At 48.8% G+C, this 24,772-nt stretch overlaps 1 protein-coding gene and 1 long non-coding RNA gene across 3 annotated transcripts in view; one reads left to right on the top strand and one right to left on the bottom strand.

Moving 5' to 3' along the window:
• The window catches only part of LOC102507840 (solute carrier organic anion transporter family member 3A1), a 59,646-nt gene that overhangs the window by 29,220 nt on the left and 5,654 nt on the right, over positions 1 to 24,772 (bottom strand). For both annotated transcript variants that reach the window (XM_032469105.1, XM_032469104.1), the window contains exons 2-4: positions 14,086 to 14,250; positions 8,863 to 9,061; positions 7,744 to 7,882 (exon numbers count right to left, since the gene is read on the bottom strand). In XM_032469105.1, the coding sequence (XP_032324996.1) occupies positions 7,744 to 7,882; positions 8,863 to 9,061; positions 14,086 to 14,250 (503 nt within the window). The remainder of the gene's footprint in view (positions 1 to 7,743; positions 7,883 to 8,862; positions 9,062 to 14,085; positions 14,251 to 24,772) is intronic.
• On the top strand, positions 1,637 to 23,120 carry LOC116660247. The gene is made up of 3 exons (XR_004315670.1): positions 1,637 to 1,787; positions 11,459 to 11,464; positions 23,110 to 23,120. It is a non-coding gene; the product is annotated as an uncharacterized LOC116660247 (long non-coding RNA).

The following is a 24,772-nucleotide window of genomic DNA, read 5'->3' as shown; positions in this document are numbered from 1 at the left end:
TTGCCATGCTCTGGGGAAGAAGGGAGTCCCCACTGCCTCTGTGAGAGTGGGGTTCTCTGCCCGGTGCCACGGGTTGGGTGGGAGGATCTAGCTTTCCCAGAAATAAGTGTGCCCTGTTGATTATCAGATGACCACAGGGCTCCCAGAGGGACAGGCATGACAAGGTTTGGAAGCAGTGGTGACCTGGAGGACAGAGTGGGACTGGCTTGTAAATTCTGTAAGAATTCATCCTACAGACAGACTTGCCCAGGCACAAAATGAGGGAAGGACAATTTGAGTCACAACGCTGTTTGCAAGAGCTAAAGGTTTTGCAGCCATCTGAACGCCCATCCACAAGGATTGGTTAGATCATTCCAATAGGTCCATATAATGGAAGATCACATAGCTGTAAGAATGGTATGAGAGCGCTCTTTACGTCCTAATACAGGAAGAACACCAAGATAAATTGCTGACAACAAAAAAAACCCCCACAAATAAAAGTTACAGAATAAGATCTTAGCTGTGTATGAGAATCCAGTCGGATATACAAGATACTAACAGTAACTACCCGTTGGGCAGAGGAGTAGGTTGGAAAGTGGGTGAACAGGAGACAGAAGCGGAGAGGAGGATTTCCACTCCCTCCTTTTCAAAGTTTTTGGTTTTTGAGTCATACAAATGTATCACCTATTACAAAATTAAAAACTACAAAACATGAAAAAAATTAAGAAATCAACGAATAAAGAAGAGCCCAGTCATTGAAAATCATACTCTTGGTCTACACTTATTCATTTAAATTGAGAAATGTTTCTATTCACATGCAATGATGGGGATAAATAATTACAATAAAGCTGGAGACCAGCAAAAGAGAAAAATGACTCCCTGGAATCTTGGATTCATTTTCTATTGATGAAGGAAATCATAACCATGCTATTTTGACAGCTCATATTACAAGAACAAAATACTCCTCTGCAGTGTTTCAAAAACATCTGGCAAATAAAGTTGTTTTTGTTTGGGTTCCTCCCCCCCCGCCCCATACAACACCGATGAGTCAATTCCTATTAATTGCACACATACAACTAATTTCTAGGTAAAAAAAATTAGTTTTCTAAGGGGACAGGTGTGTGGCGGGGCGGATGATGTTATCTGTATTACAAGCCTGTGAAAACTTGAAAGGTAGAGAGCCTCTGCCAACATCCTGGAATACTGTTTTTGGTTTTCTTTCTGAAATGTATTCAGTTACTAGGAAGAAATGACAGTTTCTATTAAATGTCCAGCCCTAGTCCTGTAGTTCAGAAAGGGGGTTTGCTAGGGGGAGTGCTGACACACATAACGCTCTGTCCTCCTTTTGTCTGATGACCCATAGGGCGAAGAACTGAGCTGGGACCACAACAGCTGGGGCATCTTCCTGTGAATGACAACGTCCTCCTCTGTGTTCTGGACATTTATGGGGCCTTTCATGACTCAGTGAAGTTCTCCAGACATTCTGCTGTCATCTGTTACTGTCTCTTTGTGGGTTAGAATCTCTTCACCTCACTGGCCCAACCCAAACTGCTATTTCCAGGCGAAGACCTCAGAGCTTGTCATAAAGAGCACCACGTGCAACCCGCGCACCTCAAGGCAAAGAGGATATTGAAACACAGAAGGAAGAAACGTGCTCTCGTTCCCTTGCAGGGTCGCCGGCTGAAGGATAATGGCTAGGGAGGAAAACTGCACTCAAAACAAGACCTCCATCCGCCTTTCACCCCCATAACCTGAACCACACGCATCCCAAGCCTTAATTACCTCCTGTGGAGGGGGAGGAAAGGGCTGTTCTCCAGGAGCGTGGGGCTCGCTCGCTCTTTGCTCCATCTCGGGTGGGAAGCGTGGGCAGGGCACGGAGGGGAAGGATGCGGCTGCAGCTCAGCATGCACACCAGGCCCCTCTGTCTAGCTTTCTCTCTCCCTCCTCTAGACCAAATCCTTGCCCCTGTCCCAAGGTTCCGGCCTCCCCGCCGTCTCCATGCACACACACACACTGCATCCTGGGACGTCCTTCTGTCCTATCCACCAGGCGGATACCACGCATTCTCCGTGGATGAAGGCCGGCCCTGCCCCTGCTCCTCCTCCAGAAGATAACGCCCACGATCTTTCCTTCCAGCCTCACTCGGCCCTGCACCCAAGCAGGCATAATGATCCAAGTTCACTAATTTCCCTACATACCAGTTTCCTTCTATTAGACTGTAACCACCTGACCTTTAATGCTGGAGTTTTTTTTTTTTAATAATTTTTTTCCTTATTAGAAAAGGAATGCATGTTCATTTTAGACAATTGAGAAACACAGAAAAAGGTAAAGAAATATATAAAAATTAAGTTTTCAGTCCCTAGTCAGAGACAATGTTCTATGAACATCATAGGTAACAGATGGTATACCCTTCCAATTTTTTCCATGCAAAGATATACGAATATTTAGATTTTTCTTTTTCTTTACTCAAAGGAACCATAATCTAGATATTGTTCTATAATGTGCTCTTTTCACTTAGCGTTATGTTGTAAACATGTAAGGCCAGATCAGCTGCTGCTCTTGGGTGTTCCCTTGTCCAGAACTCTATTAATATATCGCATCTCATCTTACAATAAACATGATCTCCTCACCTTATTCATCTCTTCATCTCTCATGTCAAGCCCAGGGCCTGAGACATATGAGGTGCCCTGGGTGGCAATGGCCCCAATGGGCTTCATTTCAGAATATTCACAAGTCCTTTCTGACAAGCCATCACCAGGATGAAGACAGACTTTTAAATCTGTTCTGGCAAATGGGGCCAGGTGTTACTAGAGGATTTGTAAATTCTAACTCTGGGGGATCATTAAGAAACAGGTAAAAAAAATGGTCCAGGTTTAGTAAGGGGTGCAGTGGTGGGGGCTGTGGCTAAGGGGAGATCAAACGTCTTGTCTAAAGTGTCAGCCTCTTCTCAGCTCCAGACACCTGCTGCCCCACAGGGGGTACAGGCGCCACGTTAATTCCCACCCACCTTTCACAGAAAGGCCGATAGCCTAGACTTGTTTATGAAATACCCTGGGCTGTTAAACCTTGGTTCGGCCTCGGTAAATACACCTGCAGAGCAGAGACGGTGTGTAATTGAGCCGTGTGTTTCTTCTGCTGGAACGTCTACGCTGCTATGGCATGTCTCATCTCCAGCTTGGTTTCTACAGTGGGTGAGTCCAGCAGTGGTGAGAAGGGGAAGGAGACTGAAGGATGAATGCTCCGTGTCAGCTCAGACGCCACCCTGTTTCTAGAAAATTTTAAGCGCTCATTCCTTTGACTACAGCAGTGGTTCCCAATTGGGGGGCATTCTGTCCCTCCAGGGACCTATGGAAATATCTGGAGGCATTGGTGACTTCACCAGTGGTGTCTGGCAGGGGAGGGTGATGCTACTGGTTTATGGTGGGTAAAGCCCCAGTGATGCCGTTAAATATTCTCTGGACCACAGGACAGTTCCCACAACAAAGAATGATGCAGCCCAAACTGTCAACACCACACAGTGGTTCTCAACCTTGGTTACACACCAAAAACACTGATGGAGGAAGGGCGTATTTAAAAAAACTGATGGCTGGGTCCCACTGCAGAACAAGGAAATCAAAATCTCTGCAGACAGAGCTCAGACGTATTTTTAAAGCTCCCAAACATTCAGCCAGGACAGAGAACCACAACACTGAACAACGAGCCTCCCGCAAGCATCCCCCCCGCCCTCCCTCATCATAGCACCTACTCAGGGCTCTGCTCAAACAGGAACTCGGTAAGTATCGTTGCCTGGATGGAGGGATAGATTAGATCCCCTGTAAACTGCTGTGCTGGACTTGTACTGACTTTCAACATCCCATTGGTGGCTGATAGAAGCTTTTTCTAAGTCAATGATACAGCGCATCAAAGGGCTACAACTTGCAGCCGTCAGTCGGCAGCTACCAACATGCTTTCTGTCAGAATAATTCTGAGAGTGAATGGTACGTAACAATCTGGGCAAAACAGTCATGCCAAAGGAAGCTTCTGAATTTAACTTGCAATCTTTCCCGTCACCCCTCCTGGTCACATGCAATGAGAGGAATTAGACAGTGTAGATTACATGCCATTCTGGAAATTTCCATCACTATCACTCAAGGAGACATGAGATAAGAAAACAAGAAACAAAACCCAAACCAAGGCAGGAAGGGAAATCTAACATCAGGAAACCGCTGAGGGGAACCAGATCTGCTAACAGTCAGAACGGTTTCATCCGTGACTTACTCGCCTCTCATCGAGTTGGGGGAAATTTTCGGTCTTGATGGAAGCTATCAAGTGTGAGAGATGAGCACGGATGAGGTGTCTAGTACTGAAATCTGCACCAGCCAACCTACCTGCCTGCTAGTTGTGGTATAACCGCCCGTGGCTCCCTGGGGCTCCCTGAGGTCGGCACAGGGTTACCAGTCAGGTGTGCAGGAAGCCTGGGACCTTTATCCAGAGCCACAGCTAACACTGAGAATGCAGGGGTCCACAGCAGAACCCCATCCCGGGACGCTGGAGCCCAGTGAGGGAGATGCAGGAGGACCCAGGCTATTCGACTGGGTGGGGGTGGGCAGCAAAAGCCTTGCTGGGAGAGAGCAGGTGCTGGAGCCCCTGCAGGAGGGGTGCCAGTGCAGCGCTGGAGGAAGGGAGAAGGTGGGAGGAGGTGTCTCCGAGGTGGATAAGGAGGTGTTAGGCATCGGAAGGGCTTGGGGGAAGATTAGCCCTGATAAAGCAAACAGCATGTACAAAGGTCCGGGGGTTAGAGAGAGCTGAGTGTGTTGGGTGGACCCTAAGAAATCTGACAGAGCAAGTGGTTCTTCAAGAGGTGGGCGCGGAGTCGGGAGGCTGAGGCTGGAGAGGCAGCAGGAGCAGACTGTGAAGGCACAATGTCCTGACTGTAGGGTGGATGCCTGGAGAGCTTTTCTGTTAGGAAAAAGGCAGGGATCGTAAAGAAGGGAGTCACAGAGTCAGAGGAAGACACTGGGACTGGCACTGGGCACACCCTACGTTCCAACACCAGCACCACCACGTTCTCTGTGCCCTTGGGCACAGGGAGCAAGGCTGCCGGGAGGGTGAGGGAGATAATACACGTGGGGCTGGGGGTGTGGGTGGGAAAAGGGCTGCGTTCCCACTGGGAAAGGCAGGGGACTCCAGCGGACGGTGAAGGAATAAATATGAAAAGGGGAAAGAGGGAAGAGAGATGGAAACAGATGATTTCAGCTCCAGGTTCCTTGAAAGCAGCTGCTCTTCTTTCAGTTTGTGGAAGAGTTTTTTTTGTTTTTTTGGTTTTTTTTTTCCTGAGGTGGGAAGCCTGGAGACAAGAAGGGAAGAGGGAGACGAGGAGGGAGTAAACAGACCAGGAATATAATCCACATTTTGGCCTTTTCTCAAACTACCTTAAAAGACTGAAATTGCTTTTTGCTCATTTTTGGATCATCGCCTGAGATTCCTTTGTCTCTGGGCCAAGCTGCCACGGGCCATGAGTGACACGTGGAAGGCCCTGTCACCCGGCCCACAGAGGCTCTCAGGAAAGTTTACTGCCGTTGCAAGTTTTACGGTGGTGGTTGTTTTCAGGGCCTGTCACAAGGACCCCTTTCCAGGATATGCGTGGCTCCATGGCCCCAAAGCCCTCATCCATCTATTGGAAGCCAGGGCATCCAGAGATCTGTTTCCATGGGGAGGAATATTACTCCCACCCCAGCCCTGGGGCTTTCTCAATCTCTACCTTGTAATTGCAGGGGATGTAACCTCTGCTTTCCTGCACCCCAGCAGACAATGTGAAGCCTCCAGTAATGCGAAGAAAAGACAGGTGTCTGGGGAATAAACAATACACCCAGAGGAGAGCAGAGAAGCTTGCCCTCTGATGATAATTGCATTCCACAGTGTGCTGTTTCAGCAGCCAGAAGCAAACATAGGCCCAGTGAGGCTCTCATGCAATAAGACTCTTGTCCATGCAAGATCAAGGGACATGCATTTTTTTAAGACTATTTTTTGGTCAGAGAATGCTCTGGAATAGAGACAGCTTTTGGCTTGGGATACTAGCCTATTCTCAGTCAGTAATTCTAACAGCACAGTAACCAAAAATGACTTATAATATAACTCTCTGGATATTAAACTGTTAATGAAATTGTTGTGAAAAAGAATAGCTTATGTTTTTATTTTAGCTGTTCTCAAGGTCCCGTCCCTATTTTAAAATCATTTCCACTCATATAAAGAAACTGCTTTATCATCTAATTTGAAAAATCAGTTCCTCCCCACCCCCTCCCAGGGTGATTTATTTTCTCTATAGAAAAATGTTAATAGCTGGCCGAGAATCTAAATGTTAAATGTACAGAAAAATGAAATCTTTGGAAATGAAAATAAATGATCAATTTTTCTTCCTTCAGAGATATCACTGCTCCTCCCAAAGATGCAGGATGTGGAAAGGGGGAGGAAACCAAGGATTTCAAATGTAAGATCCCTGAAAGCAGCCACTCAGCTGTCTTCTTATCTTCCTTTCCATCTCTGCATTCTGGACATTTATGGAGCACTGTGGATGTTTCTTGCTCCGGAAACTCACAGATCAGAGCAGATGACAAACATTTTCAGCAGATCACTGTAATGAAATGAGAAAACCACCTCCAGAAGAGACAGATACCTCTTGCAGAGGCAAGAACCTGAAAGAAAAGGAGGGCAGGGATGGTGTCACAGAGGAGGAGCCATTTGAGTAGGGTATTGACAGGTGAGTAGGAGCTGTCCAACTCACCTTGTATGGGGAAAGCTGAAGACCACAAACTGAAAGGAAGCACAGATGAAGAGCCTGGCTGAGGACAGACATGTGCTGAAGACACACATGAACCTAACTTAGTGCCTAGATCTCATCTTCTAGTTGATAGTAGCATTAGAAAGGGTCATATGCAGTGTCACAGAAATCATTCTGGCTGCAATGCAGAAGACAGACCAGAAGGGGGCCATCCTGAGTTGTGAGGCCAGGGAGGCAACTACTACACCGGTCCAAGCAAGAGATGAGGAGGGTCTGCACCAGGGCAGTGGTGGTGTAGATGCAGAAGATGGGCAGGTGCAAGAGACACCTGCAAGGTGGGCTCAGCGGGACCCAGTGACCAGTCCCTTAGCATCAGGTTTTCATGCAGAGAATGTGGAAAGCTGCAGGCTGACAGCCAAGTGTATAATTCATGCTGAGAAGGAAAGAACCAGAAAACAAACAGAAAACCCCCCCAAAAAACTATAGTGAGAGGATGGTAAAATGTGGGGGCATCTAGTTGAGAAGAAAAAGACAAAGGGAACTGAGTAGAGAAGAGGCTGAGTTAGTGTCATACAATCTCAGGTTTGGAAGAGGTCTTCCCCCATAAATAGTTTTCTAGTCTTTTTTTACATACCTCTGTGGATGGGGAGCTCATTACCAGGGAGTCATCCTATTCCACTGACACCTTTTGTGAGTGCTTTCAGCCACAATCTTTTTCTCTGGCTCCATACAGTTTCCTTTGAATTTTTACTTTCAGTTGCTCAATGACACTTTTTGGAAGCCTATTTGATTTGGCAAGAAGCAACTGGATGGCCTGGCTGGCCTCCCATCCTGCTGATGGAGACCCCTCCACTAGAGCAAGGCAGGGGCTGACACAAATTCACAGCGCAGGAACACAAAGTTGAGGGAACACGCGTGGTTGCCCACTCTTGCCCTTCACCTTGGGTTTGAAGCCTCTGGCTGCCTGATCCCCTGCCCACCCTACCCCATCAGAAAACCACCAGTACCGTGCTGTTGCAGCCAGCAAAGCAGGCAGACAGGTAGGTGATGCCATCTGCCCCACACACTGGAGTGAAGGAATCAGTTTGGCATTCACAGTTTTTATTGCAGGTTGAGTAGGGGTCCAGGGCTGAGCCAGGCGCTGAGCTGGAAGAGATGGAAATATGGAACCCATCAGAGAAAGGTCGACTTCCACTGGAACCCCAGGCAACAGCCCTCTGCCCTCTGTGGTCATGATGCCATTGAGGTTATTGTAAAGGGACAAAGGGGCATTGGTGCCTGGACTGTGCATGGATATACAGAAGCTGCCTCTGCCCGTGTTCTCCCACTCTCCCCATCTGACCTTACAGGGTGGCAGATGAGCTCAGCTCTACTGTGTCTTCTGACTTAACTTTGGGAGAAATCCTGGCAGCCTGCTCGGAGGAGGAGACTGGTGTGGAGAGGAACTGGTCTCCTACAGGTCAACCATACTGCAGCCTCAATGCTCCAGACTGGATTCCCAAGGCAGCCTCAGAGTCTCATGCTGAGAAGGGGATAGCTATGGGTGGTGGATATAGGACTCTGTGATTCCCTCTAAGGGCAGGTCTGATTGACTTTAGTTCACAGTCTTGGGATAATAACTCGGTAATAAGAAAAGTGGTCCCATAAGAGCTAACTAACTTCCTTCCCTCCTTCCCTCCCTTCTCTTTCTCCCCCTCCAGCTCCCTCCCACACTTATCTATACCTGCCCTGTAATTACTATATGAGTCTAATGATAGCTTCTGATAGTTTAAGGAGTTATTGAAGTCAATCCTGAAGTTTAAAATAAATTTTTTATTGTCTGTCTTCACATCATTCCTAAAGTCAAACACCAAAAATAGGAATTTGAGTCCTCTGGGGAGTGAGTATCTGACTGTTTCCCCAGGGCTCCCCCGGTCTCCCTGGGAGACAGCCCCTGCGTGGAAGTCTGCCCTCTCCGCCCAGAAGGTTCAGATGGATTCTCTGACCCATGGAGTAAGATGCAGCGGCATCACTGGCTTCTTGACTCACTGTCACTAGGGACAAAGCTGGCTCCATTAGCCTACCCCAGAGAGAGAGCCCTGGCCTCCCTGGGCAGGCAGGGGAGGCAAGACCTCCCTGGGACTTACGCGTTTCCATAGGGAACAGTAACCCCAGCCACGGGGCCCGTGTCACAGCCCAGGAAGAGGAAGGAGACGTAGCAAGCGGTGGACACCAGGTTGACGAGCATGGCCATCCGGATGGCCCCGAGGGCAGATAGGCTGAGTTTCTTCACCAGGAGGCCGCCCAGGAAGATTCCCAGACAGGCACACGGGATCGCAGTCATCCCTGGGAAGAGAGCAGAGGGGCGGGAACTGTTAGCAGGGGAAGCGGGGCCAATCGCCGCAGACACGTGGGTGCCAGGCCCAGGGCGGGGCCCTGCGTGGACAGGACTCTCGCTGCACCACTGCAGTGGCATGTCCTCTGCTGTGCCCCGAAGTCTCTGTTAGGGACCTCAAGGAGCTCACAGAAAATTGGGGGGGTAGACACATAAAAACTTAATGTCTAAGTCATACACCTCCTGTGCTAAGTGGGGGACCCTCATGGGTAAACCCGCAGCGGGTGTGGAAAACAGCCTCTAAGATACAACAGACACAGACTGGGAACACGCACGCGCATTCTAGGAAAGCATCAGGGGGCAGTGATGTGCTCTTGGTGTGTTTTCGAGGTGATGCGGGAAGGTCTGGGACACAAGATCACTTGGGGATTTTCTCCCCCTTTTCTAATTAGGCAAGGAAGGGTCTGAGGCTGTTTAAACAAAAGTCCCAGAACTTACTGGCCTGTGGAGACAGTGTTTTAACCGGCTCCGCGGACCTCTCAGGAAGTTGTCAATCAAATCAATACTTTCCGTACCTCCTGGTGAGTAACTGGCAAAATTTCCTACCCTCTCTTACAAACAGGGCTGTCTGCAAGGCAGCAGGATCATAAACCTGTGATTTCTGATTCTCAGAGACTCACGGCATTTTAGGAGGACAGAAGGATCCTAGGGTTCCAATCTCCTGTTTGGTTTTGCCCTGTTCTGATTCACTTCATCTAAAACTCAGCTTTAAATAACCATGTGTCATTTATCTACCGTTTAAATTGTGCATGGCCAATTTTCCAGTTTAGGTTCCCTCTTCCTCGCCAATCAACAGACCTCCAGGTCAACTGACTACATCAATCAGCTGGTATGTGCTAAGGGAATGCAAATTAATCATAATATTAGGGTGAGAAAAACAGAATCAGGGAGGCTGAGCTCTGCAAAGAAAACATGCACAAGTCACTTTAAAAAAAAAAAAACACAGGATCTCTGTAGCACCTGATGCTCTTGGATTATCTGTGCTTGGTTCTCTCTTGTCCTGGCATAGAAATGACCAAATGACCCTCATGACCTGGCCCCCATTTGCCTCTCTATGCTTGCCCCCCAGCCAGCCATGCCCAGTCCTCCCCATCTCTCCCTGGAACAGGCCAAACCTTTCAGGCCCCTAGTCTTTGCACTTGCTGGTCCCTCTTCTAGGACATTCTTACCCTATGTCTTTACTTGGCTGGACACTTTCCTCATCAGAGAAGCCTTCCCAGACCCCACCATCTGAATCCCACCCTGGGATTTCCTGCTGTGTCTGTTTCACTGGTTTCGTGGCTCTCCCCACTATGTGAAGCTGCCTCATGTATTTCTGGTTTTCTTGTTCCCTCTCACTCTCCTGGGATTCTTTCCACCCTGTTCAGTCCAGGTGCCCTGTGCCTAGCGTAGCAGCTGGCACAGAGGGATTATTTCCGGGATAAAGGAAACAGCGAGCAGACTGGATCTGTGTGAATGAACACGGGCAACCACAGCCCACACCCAGAGAGCAGGCTGCATTTTGTTCCATTTCCTATCAGAGGCAGTGGGGAGTGGCACCTGGTGATGACGGTAACTATGGCAATAACAGACTTTTGGCACCTCTTCTCCTAGCCATCATCAGCCTCCCCTCTCCCCGCCTGATGTGTGTGCAGCCTTAGCAGGCAGGCGGTTATCAGAACTTCCCCCAAACTCCATCCTCATTACCTCAACCTATGTAGATTGAGTCCTTTTTATCTTTACGCATGCCATCAGCCCTTAATTATCTGTGTTGCTCTTTTCTGTAACTCTGCCCCCTCTGCTGATGACTCTGTGAGTGGCCCAGTGTCTGCGCATGGATGGCTCGGATGACTGTGTGGGTCCCACGCCCTAGGTCTGCAGGAGCCACTGACTAAGCATTTTCAACCATGAGCCCTGCCCTGTGGCTCTCTATGTCCCCTACAGGCCTCCTGCCAGCCCCTCCTGCAGCCAGCCCTCCAGAGGCCATGCTATCAGAGTGATGATGCCACGGGCAGAGCACAGGGAGAGGGCACGCACCCTGCCTGCCTGGACTGCCAGCTGATGGATGGACCAACAGACGGGTCACCAGGCTGCCTCTCTACAGGGAGAGGGTCCTCCTGTGCCGAGAGCTATAACAGACAGTCGCTGGGAAAGAAACAGGTGCAGGAAGGCGAGATTGTTTTTTGACCTTCTTCCCTGAAGACTATTGATTTGTCTGTCTACAGAGAACTTAGGAATCTGTCCTGCAATAAAACACAGCCCCAACTTTGAAGCAGCTGTGCAACTGTAATCAAAATGTAAGGGACCGAGGCAAAGAAATCAGGAGGGGAGAGAAACTCTTTGGGCACTGGAGGGCAAAACCTGAGAAGGAGATGGTAGGTATAATGAAGAAGTTATAACTTTAATTACAGAGAGACACATTTTACCCTATCTCTGTCAGACAGGTATTAAAGGGTTGACTGCATTTTGTTAATACCTTTTGGAAGAAACACTTGAAATAGAGGATGGTAAAGAGCGATTAAGTAAAAAAGTTAAAAATAAGGCTTCTGCTGTCCTAGCAGCTCCCAGCAAGAGGTGCTGGTCTCTGGCCACGTTATTGTCCTAGGGTTTTAATTTTTTCAAAATTGATACATCATGTCCTGTGACGTGCACAGAGCTGAAGGAAACTGATGAATTTTTGCATCTGTGTATATATTAAAAACATCTCCACCAGCTCCCGGGGCTTCCTGGTGCCCTGTCCCCCCCATCCCCACACCCCCAAGGGTAACCATCATTCTGCCCTCTATCACTTTAATTAACTTTTTCTCTTTTTAACTCTTATAAATATGTACTCTTTTATGTCTGACGTCTTTCATCTGTCAGATCCGTCCACATGGAGGCATGTGTCCGTGTTCCTGCTTTCTCATGCCATGTGACAGTCCACTGCATGAACATCCTATAATTTATTTACCCATTTCTACTCTCAACAGACAGTGGGGTTGTTTCCAGTTTGGGGCTATGATGCAGAAAGCGGTTCAGGATGCTATCCCTTATGCACATATAAATGAGTGGACCTAAATACTCATTTCTGCTGGGTATATGCCCAGAAGTGGGATGGCTGGATCCCAGCATAAGCATATGCTTTCAGCTTTCCAAAGCACTGACAAAGAGTTTTCCAAAGGGCTTGTACCACGTTGCACTCCCACCAGCAGTGCCCGAGAGTTCCGGTGGCTTCACATCCTCACCAACACTTGGTACCATCGGGCTGATGGACGTGCAGTGTATCTCGTGGTGGTTTTAAATATGTGATTCCCCGATGACCCATGATGGGTCAGCACCCTGACATTGGTTTATTGGCTATTTTGTGAAGGGACAGGAAGTGTTAAAGATGAAGGTCAGAAAGTATCACCTTGCCCATCCCTCTCAGGACATGATTTACTCCTATTTAATAGAGAAGACAGTTCCTTGGGGCTGGAGCCCTCTCGAATGCCGGGCCGGACTTGTCACAGCCTCAGTGGCCATCTTCACGTCCCTCTCCTTCTCTGCACTTTCAGAACAGATGAGCTCTTCTGTCAAAGGCTGTCCACCCACATTCCCTCTCTCTTCTGCAAATCCACTCTGCCAGCTCTTTCCCCTCTGCTTAGACACCTGCTCAAGTCCTTCCTGTCACGACAGCAATTGTCTCCTAGCAACAACACCATCACCACTCCACTCCCTCAACTCCAACCCATATCACTCGCCACGTCCTCTCTCCTTTCCTCCACTGCTAAGCTCAGGAAAATGTCCTGAGGTCAGTGTCCATTCCTTCCCTCTCGTGGGCTGCTCTCCACACCACAGTATGGGCTCCCCTGCGCCCAATTCACACACACACAGCCCTGACCCAGGCTGAAAGATGCCCTGGTTGTTTAAGCAACCAGAGGCATGTGAGCCTGCATCGCGCGTGAGCACTCACACTGCGGACCGCTTCCTTCCTGCATTCATAGCTTCCTTGACTCCCATGAGCCACAGATTTATTTCAGGTGCTGCTTCTTAAATGTCTCTATGACCCCCTCTATCTCCTCATGGGTGGTGTTTCACCCCCTCTTTTCTAACTCTACACATTTTTTCCCTCTGCAGACTCCACTCCTGTGTCCTCAACCACCCTGCACACACCAATGCCACCCACTTCTCCTTCATAAGCCCTCAGCCACGCACAGGACATCACGTGGATATAACATGACCATCTCATCCTCAGTAACTTCAAATCTGAGCTCACAACCTTCCCTACAGATCTGATTCTTTAATGCTATTTCCAGGTTTCACAAGTGGTCCCACTACCAGCCTGAGCCAGAAACCTGGGAGTCATTCTTGACCCTTCTCTCTGCTTCATCTGCTGTGAGACCACTTTCCCCACAGCCTGTAAGTGATGCTGCTTCTTATGAGGGCAAAGGCTTTTCCTTAGCATGCCAGCTCCAAAGGGCTGGAAGCAGATGCCTGCAGTCTACCACTGAGAAGACTGGTGAGGCCATGCTTGAGCTTGGGGAGAAGGGGTATCGTGACCTGTTAATTACGTCTGCCACGGGCACAGGCATGGAGGGGAGCACGTAGCTTCCCACCTCTATATTTGCCGGCTGTGGCTTTCATGCTGCCGAGAACATTCTGGCTTTTTTTATGGTCCTGACCAAAGCCTGCTAACCTTTCAAGATCGATCTTGATTCCCCTCTTCTTTCATCACATCTTTCCCCAAACTCCCTACTTCATACCGATGTATGGATTTCCTGACCTGTCACAATGCTTCCTATGCACACTGTGTATTTTAAGCTCTCTATTAAAGTGCATAATTTTAGCAACTGCCTCGGGAAGGTATATCTTACTCCAAGAATATGCTCTGAAATTCTTCTGCACACGGACCACGTGTGTATGCCACTGTAGGAGTGGCACGGTCTGGGCCCGCTGGCGGGTCTCAGTCAATTCTTACAGCATCACAAGCACTGTCAGCCCCCCTCTCCCCTCCCAGGGGACTGAGAAAGAGACTCACCGAGCAGCTGGTTGGCAGAAGAGGTGGTGAGGTTAAACTGCTGCTCCAGATACTTCCCCAAGAAGGCAGCGAAGCCAGCCACCACAGCAATCTCCATGCAGGCGGCCAGGATGATGCAGGTGAACACAGGGTTTGAGAGCAGGTGCTTGGTGACCTTCGGGATCACTGCAGGGAGAGAAGCAGAGGACCAAGGTCACACAATGCACCCACCCTTGACCTCAAGGCCCCACTTTGACCCATCTCAGTAGACAGCACCGGGAGTCAGCTGGTTGCTCAAGCCAACATGTATAATCTGTAGGTCACCCATACATAACTGCAAAATCTCTGGCTTCAAAATATATGCTGATATTCCGTCAACTAAACTGACAACTACTAAAGCAGGAGAGATTATACCATGCCTTTCCTTACAGGGCACTGGAAACACTCCAGTATTTCACAAGCTACGCAAGTTATTTCCACCTAAAAAAAGAAAGAAGAGTTTGAGGTTTGTTTCCCAAAAGGGAAAATAAAAATTATATATAATGAATTATAAATGTTCAGTATATCTGTGTGTGCGTGTGTATATATACCTATGATGAATATTTATAACTGTGTATGTGTGTTAAGAAAATGTATTTAATCTTAACAGCTTCGAAAAAGAAATGAAATTATAGTGTATGTATATGCACACACACGTATATATAAATACATAATCCAACCTCCAACCCCTCTTTCTTTTCACAGCCACATTCGCATGGCCAAGCTTTCATAAGCTCTCACTTCGGGGAGACTGAAATCTTGATTTTCACTCCTGATCCAACATAATCCTTCCCTACATAGTAGCCAGTGGAATCAGTTCAAATCATTTTCCTGCTCAAAACTCCACAATGGCCAAAATTCTCCCTTGATATGATGGCCCACGGCCTGTCCCGGGGCTATCTGATTACATTCTGACCACGCTCCGTCCTCCCTCAGGTCCAGCCCCACATGCACCTGGTCCTCCCCACCCAGGCCTCTGCACCCCGCTTTGCAGTGGGGGTCTTTCCTCCACTGGAACGCTCTGAGCCTGGATCTTTGCCCCATATGTTCCTTCTTCCTGAGGCGGTCTTTCCTTTTGACTCAAGCCAACCTAGAAGCCACCACCCACCCAGCCCTGGAGCGCAGGGCCCAGATGGGAGCTGACGGTGAGTGAAGTGCTTTGTGGCTTGCGCACCGCTTTAAATACCAACGACGCCAGAGCAGGTCTTGGTGAGGCCATACATTTCAATCTCCCTGTATTACACTCTATTTTACTTCAAATATGTGGTTTCATAAACCACTATGATTTCTTTTTAATTGGTGCTTTTACAAATGAGAGATTTATGTTTTTTAAATCCGTTGAAAGTCGTCACATTATTTGGGTATTTTCATCAATTAGAGTCCTTGGTATGTGGCCTTTGACCCTATCACCTCAACTGTGGTGTGACGACATATCCTGGCAGCATGCACGTGGGTCTGGGGCTGGGGGTGCCAGGACAACCCCATCATTTCAATATTCATGCCAGTTTTTGATGTGTACTTACAAAAAACAGCTAACTAAAATAAAACTGATACATCACATGTGTGGTTTCATGGCTACCACAGCTTAAGATAATGCTAGGTTAAAGCAAATAGATTTAAAGTTGTTTAAAGAGAAGTCATGTGCAAATAACTTATGGTGGTAAGGAGATAAGGCAAAAAAATTGCAGAAGTGGACTAACAGTGACAAGTCAGGGGACCTCTGTTCTGCTGTAATCATAACAATGTGGAAGGCTTGGCATGCAGTATACTTGTTTCCACCTGTGTAAATAGAAGAAGATAAAACAGAGTCCCAGATGAAGCCAGGACTATTCCAAGTCTAGGACAAACCAATCAGTGCCCACGGTCATACAAAATAAACAGGTAAGCAGCGTCTAACACTGCATTCCAAGGTGATGAATTAGCCAGCTGTCCTACAGAAGATAGCTAATTACACAGGCTCAATCTCATCTCCTAGGAGACGAAACCTCTAAATGGCCCAACTAATTAGAATAAAATAATAATAGGAGATACGTAAGTTTTTAATAAGGTTAACAGACAAGCTCAATAAATCAAAGTGACAGAACAATGGGTCAGGAACCGGCGGATACACACAGCTTAAAAAGTATCATTTCTGGGAAAAACACCAAGTTTTAAAAATGAAACTCTCTATAAAAGATAGGGACTTGAGGATTCTTTGACTTAAAGAAAGAAGGTTATGAGAATGGATGGAGCCAGCTGATTGGAGGCTCAGAATCACTGTGGGCTGAGCAACCCCCTTCTGTCTCCCAACCGAGAAACCACCAGACAATACTCCGAGCTGGTGGCCTCAGCTGTTCTGCAGTGGTTTTTTGTTAAACTACTCTTGGATTAAATAAATGTATGCAGACACACACAAAAAAACCCCCAAAAACTTAAAAAGGGTATGAATAAGAGTAATGATGGTGCGAAAACAACTTTAAATTCATGGTATCCATGTATTTATACCCTGATTTATGGCAAGTGTACTAGCCTTTATGTGTGTCGTTTATTTTTTTTTTTTTGACAGGGTTTCAAGCATTTATGATAATTGGACTTTTTTAGAAATGTTCATTTCAAATAAACGTCTAGAAGAGGCTACACTTAAAACCTATGTTTAAATGCTGAAAATTTTCCCTTTGTTAAATCCACATTTTTAAGTTGTACAAATATTTAGAAGAATGTTGACTGTGTAATATTTAAAAAAGTGCACCACTTAACAAATATAAAAGATGAATATGCTCGGCATATGCAGAAGGTGGTAAGTATTTGTCTTCATGAATGAAAGTCCCTTGGATGTTAAGACTCCATCACCATAAATCACCACTAATGAGTGAACGCTGATTTGCTATTGTGTGTGGCACATTGTGATACTGTAATGTACCTGTGACAAGGGACTGGTTGATTATGTCATAAAACACCAAGCTTCACTGAGAATGGTGTAGATCACATGGGTGACCACAGTGCCTCCTTGTAATAAATGAATTTGAAAGCCCCCAGCTGTTCATGTTTCAATAGCTAATAACACTGTTGCTCAGTCATTGTACTTTTTGGGCATTGAGGTATCTATAAACTCTGAAAACACCGTCAACAATCAGTAGGCAGGTTGGGGACATTCCAGGAAAACCATCCTCTGCCATAACTTTTATCATAGGCTTCATTTCCTCTGTTAGGCTGCAGACTCTTCAGATTTGGGGACTTTGGAAGAAGAAAGCACCGCAGCCACACTTGCTCGCAAATAAGACTGACACCACTGGCATCCCCTCCAGTTAGGAACTTTGTTCTCTGCCTCAGCAGGGACGCCAAGGAGGATTTCAGTTTGATCACATTATCTGTTTGGAACTCAGGACCTCCTTGCCCTTGAGCATGGCCATCACAGTTTATTTGGGGATGAGAAGGGCACTTCTCAACAAGTGCCCTTCTCCGGTTAATGGAACATTTTCATACTTCAGCAAGCATTTAATTATTCCAGAGATAATTCCCTTTCAGTGGGAAGGATTCCTGGTGGAGACAGGAGGCTGCCTGCTTCTGTCTTAATATCTAATGGCTAAGTTCACCTTGAATTAGATGTGACCATCATTAAGTTTGAGGATCATCTGACTGATGGCCCCGGGAAGACTCAGGGGGCCTTACGTACATGAAGAACATCCTTTTTCCCCTCTACTAGACTGATTCACCCCCAGAAATGGCAGCTTCCTCTTACGTTCAGCTATTTTCCTCACAGGCTCTTCCTTCCATCCTGGGCTTTACTGCTATGACTTGCAGTGCTCTCAGAGAAGACTCCTTTTTAAAAATTCAGCCTACCCTCCAAAGCCTCGATTTGAGAAGGGGTATTAATTAGCTTGATCCTAGGGCTATCCCAGTGTCCCAAGCTTTCTCATGCAAATGGATTGTTAAGCCCATAAAATTCCACCTTTCCAAGGAGGCAGTAGCTAATGAGGTGGACTAGACAAATAAAAACTGGTGAACTGAGGCTACACCAGGCCACTGAACATACACAGTCTCTCACAGCCATTCACCTCCCACTTTCTGACTTAGCCTCGGAAGCTGGGCGCTGGGATGGGAGGCAGGCTGGCTTGGATCACGCAGTCTCACAGCTGGGGAAACCTTCTCACCCCTCATCAGGAGCACGTGCTTTCACCAGTGGAATGGTACAAAGTTGGGAAGAGTGGCAGGGGAGCAATCTCCAGGAAAAACAAGTTTTCTACCGCTAGTCTTTGGAAGACAGTCCTGCAGGACTGAGTTTCTTGGGAACCTGAGGGTCTTCCAGGAGGGAGAAAGGCAGGTTTGGGGAAGTCACGAGGACTAACACTGACAGAGCATTTCCTGTATGCCAAGTATTGTTTCTACTGCTTACACATCCGCTCATATAATCCTCCCAACAAAACTGTGATCTTAAGATGATTAAAATCCTCCAGTTACAGTTGAGGAAACTGAAGCAAAGAGTGGTTTCCATGGTTAGCGGAGCAAAGCAGAAACTCAGACCCTGGCACCTGCTGCCACACAGCGTGCTTATAACCACTGTTGTATTCTGGTCCTGGTTCTGAGAGGTGCTGCATGGGTTTAAGGACTAAGCATGCCTCTGGTCACCAAAGCACGGCTTAACTGTTAGAACTGAGAATAACAGGAGTTTGGGACTAACATCTACACACTACTTTATATAAAGCAGATAAACAACAAGGACCTACTGTGTAGCACAGGGAACTATATTCAATATCTTGTAATAACCTATAATGCTAAAGAATCTGAAGAACGTGTGCGTGTGTGTGTATAACTGAATCACTTTGCTGTACACCTGAAACTAACACAACTTTGCAAAACCAACTATACTTCAATAAAAAAGAATAATAAAACATCCCCACTTGGGTTAGAGAAAGTGACGAGATCTGACATGACTAAGGACTTAGTCCATGTTTCTTTGAAGGAGGAGAGGTAGGAAAGGGAGGGAGGGACAGAGGAATGAAAGAAAGAAAGGACTGGAGAGCCCAGAGAAGAGCCCTGTACCACAGAAAAGGCTTCACTGAATGAGGTTGCATGAAATAATGGCCAAGAACCGGGTCGAAGCAGCCAGGTCACTGGGATTTGAATTCTGGCCTGAAGACCGAGCACACCGCTCCATCCTGTGGACGGCCGCAAAGATGAAATGAGACCCGCTGCATGGAAAGCACGCGGCCCCGTGTTTCTGGCATGCAGGTAAGAGTCCGAGAGGACTGATGGTAATACAACAGAAGCAACCCTTGGCCACGCTGGGAGGGCATCAGGCTTGCCGTGGGAACGCCTATGTGATCAGAGGTGGTGAGCAAGCAGAGTGGGGAAGAGACTGGGGTGGGTGGGCTGAGCTCCTGGGACCCAAGGGCTTTTCATGAAGATCCCCCTCCTGCCGAGGGCTGTTCAGCAGGTCAGGAGGTCGGGAGGCCAAGTCCTTGTTCACTGCCCTTCCTGGGAATTAGTGGTACCCTGGGAAGTGCTCACTGTGGGCTCAGTTATAATCCCCTTGACCCTCAGATATCTCTGCCTTCAGTCTCTCTACCGAAATTAGCCTTGACTTTCTTTCTCTTTAATAACACTTCTGTCAGTATACCATGGTTAACATTCCCAAAAAGGGAAGATGGAGCCAGTCTACGCAACTGCTCAGTAATAGTGACAGCGACAGCCAACACTCGCCAGGAAATCAGTGTTGGGTGGGCACCGCAGTACGGGTTTCTTTTAATTCTCACAGCTATTACAATGGGGAGGGGGTGTCTTACCACCCTTATCTTAGACACAAGGACACCAAGGCTCCCTAGAGAGGCTGGAATCCAACAGCTCCTACCCCGGAGTGCAAAACCAAGAGGTGAAGAAAGGTAGGTTCCAACTCAGGTCTGCTTGCATTTCAGAGCCCATCTCTAAATCTTCAGGTTTCTGGGTGGGACCCTGAATCAACAGAAAAGTATTTTCCTGAAAGATGAGGCACCATGAAGCACTTCCCAACATATGGGACCCATGAGCAGAAGAGGAGAGAGAGATGGGGGGATCTGGGTCAGGTGAGATAAACAACAGTGTTCAAGTCATGACCAAAAGCAAATGAAAGAAGGAAGAAATAATGGAGATGTGTACAAACACCATCTTGGGGGCACAAGAGTGATGCCAAGGCAGAGTGGATCCTGGGAAAAACAACGGTTCACGGATCAGCATGAATTTTCAGCAGCTAACACGTTGGTTCCCACACACCCAGGGCAGGCTGTCACCCCAGCACCACTGACCCCACCGGACTGCCCTTGCCCAGGTCCTCCTGTCTCTCCCACACGAGGAGCCACCTGAGAGCAGAGATGGAGCAGCTCCAACCCCACATGTGGGCACCGTGCCCAGTAAGAGCAGATGCTTCATACATGCAAGAAAGCATGAAAAGAATCCAATAAAGAAACAAACAAATGAAATGCGTAGTCTTGAATGGTAACTGGTGTAGTTTCTTAAGGGACATCAGCTATAGAAACAGAGATCAATTTATGATCACACCATTCATGGTATTCCATAGGTTCACGGGCTGTGGGGGGTGGGGGAGCAATTAGCTAAAACAGCCATTTCCATCACTGACTTTGGAGATGCCCCAGCCATTCTTTGGGTCGGGGTTAGGGAAGAGTACCGGTGGGAGGGGAGGCCTGTGGTGCCTGTTAGCCTCCTGGAAGTGAGTACCTACCCCGCACAGGCCCCAGACCGGCAGCCTGACCTCCAGGTCAGGCCCACAGTGGCTTCCTCACTACAGAGGAGCCCACGCCCCGCCCCGGGAACCCAGAGGAGCGTCCGGCACCCTGTCACTGCCAGCTCTGAGAGCGGTAGCTACCAGGCTCTGTCTGCTCGTCTTTGGTGAGGTAACAGGCAGAAGGTAACACCTCCCGAAGGTTGTGATTTGAGTGAACAAACAAGAAACCCTCAGCACAGGAAACCAGTCTTTAGAGTGAAACCCAAGTGTCAGATGGGTGTGGATCCACCAGGACAAACCAGAGCCCATCAATTCCACTGATTCTTTAAAAATCACCAGCTCCTTATAACACCACCAAGAAGGCCCCGAGAGAAAAGGAACAGTGTGGCTGCCGGTTTAAAGCAAGAAGGAAGCATCCACAGAGGCACGCCTGGCGTCTGCAAGCTGGTGCTCTGACCTGGGGTCACCCCAGTGATTTCCTCACATCAGGAGTGTGAAGCCAGAAACACACGATCACCACGGGATCTCGGAGGCGGACAAAGGAGCCTGGGAAGAAGCAGGCCCTCATTCAGACCCAGATATCGCATCTTTCCACGGTGGCAGCAGACAGAAAATGACTAAGGAAATAAAAGAGTCTTTTATAAGCAAACAGACACTTTTATAACTTCACGTCTGCTCCTGGAACCTTCTCTAGGAACAGGGTGGCCCCACCTCAGTGGTGGCCGGGCTGACTGCATTTGGCATTCACAAAGACTCTAACAATGGGCGAATTCCTTCCTGGGAAGCTGGAAAGAGAAACAGCAGTGAGGTCAGACACCCACACTGAGGCACATGCCCATCTCGAAACTGAGGCGTCCAAATGCTAGTTCCAGAAGTGCTGGGTTTAGAGCCAGCCTTGAAGGTTCAGAGCCTTCAATATGCCAATGTCACCTTTGATATGCTAGTGTCAACTTCCAAGAGTCACATCAAGGCTGTCCCAGGCTTACTTTGTGAGCCGGTCATCCCACACCCATTTTATCTTTCTGTGTAACTGCTGGAGGCGTTAGCCTTTGGTGGAGACCCTTCCAAGGACCCCCACCAGCTCTGACATTTGTTTTCAACTGGGAGCTCCCTTCGAATCTCCAGGGGAGCCTGACACCCAGATGCCTGGGTCACCTCTCCACTCCCTCCCCTCCCCACCGCAGACTCACAGAATCAGAACTCGTAGGGATGGGGCCCCTGAAAGCCCACAGGTGCTACTGATTCACATCCTGGTTGGGAAACAATGGCTCATAAAATAAGGTCCAGTCTTACTAGAAGGGCAATGAGAAGGCTGTAATTCATTCACAATCTTACCGAGGACTTACCGGGTGGCCTCGGCCACCAGGAAGTCTGCTGGGTGTGGGAGCTGAGACCAGTCTGCGTCCTACCACGACCTTCTCTAAATCCTGTTCTCAAAACCAGATGTCTCTCTCCCACAAACATCTCAGGCATTTCAATCCCTTGCCACTGCCCACACCCGCCTCCCAGCCCGGAAGCCCTTCCTCTCCCTCCATTCATGGGGCTGGGCTGCTGCACCCTTCACACCCCCGTCTTCAAATCCTCCCTCGGTGGTCCTCACTCCACCCCTTTGAACACCCCGTTCTCCTCACCACCTCCTGTCCTGTATTCTAGCAACATTTCGTAAGCACCCGACGGGTGAATGAGAGTGAATGAAAGAGTCCTGGGATCACAGAAGTCTAAGAAATACGGAGCAAATAACAGCCGGCCAGCTTTCCTTAGAGCTGGCCTCCTGAGAGCCTTTAAGACAAACATAATGTATGAATCTCCAAGACAGTCATGGTAGACAGACAGTTTCCCAAATTACCTGGCCACGTAAACATACCTCCCTGTTACTGCTGTTGATTTGTCTTGCCCTGAACATCCCAGAGAACTCATGTTCCAAGAAACCTCCATTGAGAAATGCTGTCTTCTGGTTATTCCCTTCCTCCCTTCCTTCCAAAACCACGAGGCGCATCCACAGTGTGCCAGGCATCGTGCTAGGTGGCCTCAGCCACGTGCATCTTCTTGCTGAAATAACTTGAGAATCAGGGGGAGCCGGGAGCCGTGGCTGATCCAGGGACATGACCCCCAGCGCACCCTCCATCAATGCTGATACGAACACGATGAAGCCACTGACCAGTCTGGACCCTGGGGACCTGTAAAAAGGACTCCTGTGACATGACAGCATGGGAGCCACAGCTTGGCACAGGATTCCAAGTGTTTGGGAAGGCAGATGGCTTCCTGGGCCATGGAACCAAGAAAGAAGAAGTTCAACGGGAAATCCACAGGAGGGCAGAGCACAGTTCTGAAGACAAATCACATGATAAAAAACATTCAGCCATTTAGCCCACAGAACAAGGACTCTCAGATCGCCAGGCTCCTCACGGAAACATCATGCTGCCAGGCACAGGACCCTAATTAAGAAAAACGCAGCAGAAACCGACTGCTAGCTGGCGGATCAGGGAGGAAGCCTGGCAGAGATGCTAAAGCCAGGGGCGTGAGCTGGATCCCACGGCCGGGCCAACGCACGCGGGGCCCCTGTGGCACAGTGGGAGACGTGGCAGTGGGGGCGAGCGTGGACCCTGCCCAAGAAGCAAAACACCTGCCAGGAAGATGGGCGAGTAGAGACATGTAGCCCAAAGTCATGGTGCAGGTCAGCTGAGCCACTGGGCCGGCAGACCCTCTGACTCAACGGCCCGGGTGCCAGGAACAGACCCTCCTCCCCATGCAGGCGAGTCACCTGAGGGCCAGCCGCGACACTCAGCACAGGTGTTCGCAAGTGGGGCAAACACAGGCCAAAACTCTGGGAGGGGCTGCAGGTGAGGACAGCTTTAACATACTGATCGTGATGTCACCCAAACATGGTGACAGTTGTGTTTCCTCAGGGGCACCCGATCTACAGTGGGGGAGCAACATGTTAAGGAAAGCAGCAAACTGCTGGGCTGGGCAGTGCCTGTCCAGTGACCCAGGTGTCCCCTATGTATCAGACATGCACTGGGCACGGCCACGTGAGCAAAGAGGGACTGTGGTCCCTGTCCTCTTGGAGCTTATGCGGGAAGTGAATGGTCACTCACTCCTGTAAGTGTCACACAATGACCATGACCCAGAGAGCAACACGCCATGGACGGGGTGCCGTCAGGAGGTCAGGAACATGTCCTTGGGGAAATGGTGTGTGACCTGATGCCTAGAGACTAGGATTCCAATGGCGGGAATAGCCAGGTGCAAAGTCCTGGGTGGAAGGGAGCCTGGGGAACACGGAGGACTCAAAAGAGGCCAGCGAGGTGGGGCTGGTGTGGCGGGAACAGGGTAGCAATGAGGTGAGGAGAGGCTGGAAGGACAGAACATCACTGGGCTGACAGCCACGTGAAGGGCTCGGCCTCGGTCCCATGAAGCAGGAGGTGACAACAGGATCAGACTGTGTTCTGAAAACATCATAGTGTGGATGGCAGCCTGGAGGGGTCAGGGCAGCCGGGAGTGTGGGAGAGACCAAGAGCAGGATGGAGAGAGGTGTGGGTGGTAAAATCAGCAGGACCCAGTGATGAATGGCACTAGGGGTGGGGGCGGGGAGGAGGGCAGGAAAGTAGATTTCATCTCCCCTAAAAAGGAAGGTCCTCCGGAGTTGGGCTCTGCCTGTTCTCTTTTGGAGAGGGAGCAAGCGGACATTAACAGCAGCAGTTTCTCCAACACAGTAAGGACTTCTGTTCCATCCACCCCAGACCGATCCCATTTTCCTTCCCGGCCAGTTCATTAACAGTTGAGGGGATCTTTGTGGGAAACAGAGGAAAGGGTTTGGAATTGGGAGTCCAAGGGCTGGGTCCAGTCCTGGCTGCACCCTTCACAGCTGCGGTGCCTGGTTTAACCCCCTAGAGCTCCGTGTCCTGGAGGCATGGGGACTGATCACCTTATCAGCCGGACTACGGGGGCCAAGCGGGAGGTCTGTGCAAGTGCTTTGGA

The sequence above is a fragment of the Camelus ferus genome, chromosome 27 (genome assembly GCF_009834535.1).
Source record: "Camelus ferus isolate YT-003-E chromosome 27, BCGSAC_Cfer_1.0, whole genome shotgun sequence".
NCBI classification, from domain to species: Eukaryota; Metazoa; Chordata; class Mammalia; order Artiodactyla; family Camelidae; genus Camelus; species Camelus ferus.
The sequence above is the reverse complement of the archived record's forward strand: the minus strand, read 5'-3'. Positions and strand labels throughout refer to the sequence as shown.